Source organism: Oncorhynchus keta, chromosome 10 (assembly GCF_023373465.1).
Source record: "Oncorhynchus keta strain PuntledgeMale-10-30-2019 chromosome 10, Oket_V2, whole genome shotgun sequence".
Taxonomy (NCBI): domain Eukaryota; kingdom Metazoa; phylum Chordata; class Actinopteri; order Salmoniformes; family Salmonidae; genus Oncorhynchus; species Oncorhynchus keta.
The window spans coordinates 8692912-8698036 of NC_068430.1; the positions used below are offsets into that span (position 1 = coordinate 8692912).

General features: G+C 45.2%; 1 protein-coding gene across 1 annotated transcript; it reads left to right on the forward strand.

Moving 5' to 3' along the window:
- The first annotated feature begins 223 nt into the window (after window positions 1-223).
- Window positions 224-4021, forward strand: sp7 (Sp7 transcription factor). The gene is made up of 2 exons (XM_035769368.2): window positions 224-371; window positions 2297-4021. The coding sequence occupies exons 1-2, from the start codon at window positions 351-353 to the stop codon at window positions 3647-3649; spliced, it is 1374 nt and encodes a 457-aa protein (XP_035625261.1). The 5' UTR covers window positions 224-350; the 3' UTR covers window positions 3650-4021.
- Window positions 4022-5125: the final 1104 nt, after the last annotated feature.

Below are 5125 nucleotides of genomic sequence, written 5' to 3' on the forward strand. Positions count from 1 at the left end.
TTTGACGCCACAATAGTGTAAATTACCTGACAATTATTGAATACTTAATTCATTCATAATAGCCACTCAACCACCCATTTCCCAAAGATGAATCTGGATTTGTCGATGTGCATTTGGGGAGGTGGGATGGTTTCTACTCCCATGCCCTCCATCCCCTTTCATTCCCTCTCTCCTTTCTTGGCTTTCAACGAATCTTCAAAGAGCGCGGACCCTATAATTAAGGGGCGGGATCTCTGCCTCTCCAAATACGTCTGTGCGCTCATGCCGGAGTTCTCTCAAACTGTCCCGGGACTGCGAGCAGAGAAGAGAACCTACTTAACTATCTACTCTTGGGATTTTGTTTCCCAGGGATGGCCGCATCTATTCTGGAGGTATGGAATATACTTGTTTGTGTTTTTAAGTGAACTTTAAAGTTGTTTTACAGTTACGCGCCATTTGTATTTTCCAGCAGAATTAGGCTACTGCTTGTCGTGGTTACTAGGGGCACACGCGTAGACTCTGACTCTGAAGGATCAGTCAGGACCCAGGTTACTTTTCAATGTTCATACGGAGAAAGAACGGGTTGCACTGTTGACATTTGACAATATGCTTTCATAAAACAAGATTTGATTGTGTTAAAATATGTAGTCTAAAATATGATATTTGTCTCTCCGTCTGTCAGAAACGATGTGCGTAACTGAACATTCGGACTAAAAGCATACCATAGCCTATGTCATTTATATTGGGTTTTATCCAATACATTTAAAAAAAAAAGGGTATGTACTTTAACGCAAATTAATGGCATGTATTCTATAGTCAGCCTCAGTCCAAGACCAATATGCTACGCTAGCCGACATCCCCAATTAAAAAGTTACCTCTACGCCCGTTGGTTATCATAACAAACATATGAGTTGATATAAGAAATAAATGGGACTTCGAATGAGTGAATAACAGGTTAACATCAAATATAATTCATATAGAAAAGTGTGGTCTGACCTACTGATTGGTAGACAGACTGGATGAAATGGTATATGCCTGACAAATCAGTCCACAGCCAAATCAACACGAAACGCAATCTCTCGCCAAACCTCTTCCAAAAAGAAGATGTTGGTACAGTAGACTTGGTTCCACTGCAATTACAGAATCATTACATTTCCGCGGGTCATCAACGCTATAACGTGGAGGACATACAAGGTAAAACGCAAGGGGGGTATTGAACAAAAAACGCATTACAGCCGCAGTTAACTCTTTATCTCTGTGATTGAGTGCAATTAACCTGGAAACAGGAGCCACAGCAACAGGATACGCTAAATCCACCGCAGGCGCTTCGCAGGCAGACGTAGGAAATCCCCTCCTCAACTCAACCCCGGTGTGGTGCCTCCGGGTGCTGGCTGGTGATTAGGGACTTTGTTACTGTTTTAAGGACGAGACTAGAGGCCTTAAATGGTGTTGCGTGGAATAACTTGTATCAGCTGACAGTGTAGTGTAATTTAGGGAAAACGTACTTTCAGCAATAGAAGAAATCTCTGTCCATATACACGAGTACACATAGACCTAATACGCATTGGCTAGGTCCACCACATGCTGAAATATCAGGCTACAAGTCGTATGACTTAATGTGCACTATACAATTTTGGCTGGCTCTTGTCCTGAGATGCGCTTGTAAATTGGATATTGGAGCAAATCTCCTGTTGATTTGACCTGCGCGTTTGTCCCACTTGACACGCTGATCTCAAATTATAGGATTACGGCCATGTAGCCTGATGCACGACCTGCTCAATACGAGCTCTTCAAAGGTAGTTGCATTGTTGTTCGAATAATCTTAATCTGGTGATTGACACATCTTTATAAAATCTCATGTTAAGACAGGACAATGAGGAGAGAGTCAGTTTGTGGAAAAATGGCCATTGTTGAAAGGGCGTAAATACCTCAAACCGTTTCAGATGTCATGGTGACCATTCAGGACTAACATGTTTGGCAAGATTTCAACTGACAACAATACTGTTGCTGAGAACAATTTAGTTGACATAAATAGTGTTTTTAAATGTACATTATTCAGATACAGTTTTGTCGCATTTAATTCCCATTTTCCCTTTTTATTGAATTATTCTGTCTGTTTGCCGAAACAAGAAGACATATATTTTCATCAACACAAATGTAATTTGAAATGAACTGAAACCAAAGTAAATCTCCTCTGTTCTGTGACCAATGTATCAGGGGAAAGCAACAGCCTACCATACTGTTGTGATTAGACACTGACAGAAGCAGCAGCAGCCATTTCCTCTGTCTGATCTCTCTTGTCTCCTCTCCCTTCTAGGAGGAAGCTCGCTATGGTTCCAGTCCTCTTGCTATGCTAACCGCTACCTGCAACAAGTTTGGCAGCACCAGTCCGGTGAGGGACTCAGCCACCCCGGGCAAGGCCGGCCCCGGCAGCACCGCTACAGTCAAGAAGCAGTACACCATGAGCTCAGGGCTCCAGGGACAGAGAAACAGCAGAGGAGTAGGAGAGGGCATGGAGAACTCCTACACTGGTTCCTTCAGCTCAGCGGGTGGGTTACTCACACCCACTGGCAGCCCTCCTCCATCCTCTGGGGGGTATACGTCCGAGTACAACCCCTTCTCCCACTCCTTCCAGACCTCCATGTCCCAGGGCCAGGACCAGTCCCTGCTGGTGTCCAAGGCCCACGCCACGGCCGACTGCCTGACCAGCGTCTACACCTCCCTGGACATGACTCACCCCTACGGCTCCTGGTACAAGGCAGGCATCCACCCCGGCATCACCGCGGCCCCCTCCAACACCACATCCTCCTGGTGGGACGTCCACCCAAATACCAACTGGCTGAGTGCTGCCCAGCCCCAGTCCGACGGTCTCCAGGGCTCCCTCCAACCCGTCCCTCCCCAAGCCTCCCTCAGCCCCCAGCTGCCCAGCTACACCTCTGACTTCACCTCTCTGAACCCAGCTCAGTACCCCTCGGTGGGCCTGGGGTCCACATCACACCTCCTCCAGTCCTCCCAGCACATGCTGCCTCAGGACATGTACAAGCCCAAGCCGGTGTCTGGCGGGGGGCTGATGGAGAATCAGATGGGCCTGAAGCCTGCTGGTGGATCACGGGGTTACGGTGGGGGAACCACCACTGGCCGGTCCAACTGTGACTGTCCCAACTGCCAGGAGCTGGAGCGTCTTGGAGCCTCGGCTGCATCCCTGAGGAAGAAGCCCGTTCATAGCTGCCACATCCCGGGCTGTGGGAAGGTCTATGGTAAAGCCTCGCATCTCAAGGCCCACCTCCGCTGGCACACTGGGGAGAGACCTTTCGTCTGCAACTGGCTGTTCTGCGGGAAACGTTTCACACGTTCCGACGAGCTGGAGAGGCACGTCCGCACGCACACCCGGGAGAAGAAGTTCACCTGCCTGCTGTGTAACAAGAGATTCACCCGCAGCGACCACCTCAGCAAGCACCAGAAGACCCACGCAGAGTCTGCCCTGCAGCAGGCCAAGACCGGGGAGGGAGAGGCCCAGGACCCCAGGAACAACGAGGAGACGGCAGACCCCAATAACCTCAACACGGCCGTGCAGAATAACAACGTCCCTAGTGAGACAACGTCCAACGGAGAGGAGAAGACTGGCTCAGCCAATGGGGTGGAGACCAGCAGTGGACTGCTGGAGATTTAACTTCAGCGAATGTGTTGTGGTCTTAGAGAGATGTTTTGTTCAGTTAGTGTGGCACCGTTGTGGTGCAAAGTTTACTATATATCTAAAAACAACCAGCATTATTTAGTATTTGTACATGCTGCCCACGCGTTTGACATTAATTGTCAAAGGATGCATTTGACATAGTTTTTAATGACTTTCAAGTTAACTGGCTGGGCAGGAAATACCCATTCTGTGGACTTCACACACACACACACACACACACACACACACACACACACACACACACACACACACACACACACACACACACACACACACACACACACACACACACACACACACACACACACACACACACACACACACACACACACACACACCTCACACACAATTTCTTAATTTTCAAACCACTAAATTCAATCTGTAAGATCAGAGGGGGGAAAAAACAAGAAGAAAATGTGTGTATCTAGTATGAGGGACGTAATGGAGCATTGCTTTGCTATGGTACATGATTGGCTCAGTAAGAACCAGTCTCTGATATTGGGTACGTCTTGTTTTAGGATTTGAGTCTGTGCGCTTCCTATCATGTCTTATTTAATTTTAGATTTACACAAATAATCTAATTTATGTTTTAAATTATAAGCATTAAAGATTATCGTGCATTTTTCAGGCAGTGCATTGTTGGATAATAATGGCAAAATAAAGCCATTGATAATTTAGTAAATTAAGATTATAATTTTTTTCTTTTATTTATTGATTATAACCACGGAGATGTTGTTGGTGCTATCGTGTTTGAAGATGTATTTATAGATCTTGAAATGAATTGTTTCTGCTAACTGTTTTCTACATAACTATTCTATTGTGGAGTCTGCACACCTGCCACGTTGACAGTGATGACTGCGTTCTCCTTTAGGTACTTTATTGCTGTAATGTCAGCTGTGTTATTTTCCTGCCCTTTTTCTAATTTGTTGATAAACTTTTTTTTCCAACTCTAATGAAAATGACACTTACAAACAATTAATATTAAGACACACCGATTAAATTAAGGTAGAAATCAGATGGTATATGTTCACGTCTTCAAAGAAAGTCCAAAGTTTATCACAGCAATGCATGATGGATATTTAGGATGATAAACTCCTGATATTTTGTGATTGAACTTCATGGAGAATATTAGTTGGAACTTTTGCAGGATGTGGAATGAGCTAAATGATGAAACCGTAATTCAGCATGAGCTTGGTATAGGAGTATGTCTTCAGTGTCGTGACATGGAATGGTGCTTCAGTAAAAAAAAAAAAAAAGCTATTGACTTTGTTCATTGGTGTTATTTTTATTTTTCCAAACCTATAAGTCTCATCTCCCCACTTGATTCCATAAAGGTTTATCTTGCAGAGGTAGCAAGCAATCCCAAAAGTCTAAAGGATAAATACTACATAGACTTGACACGTTCAACTCTTCTCGTCCACCTTCATCTCTCCCTGCCTCTCTTCCTCCTTC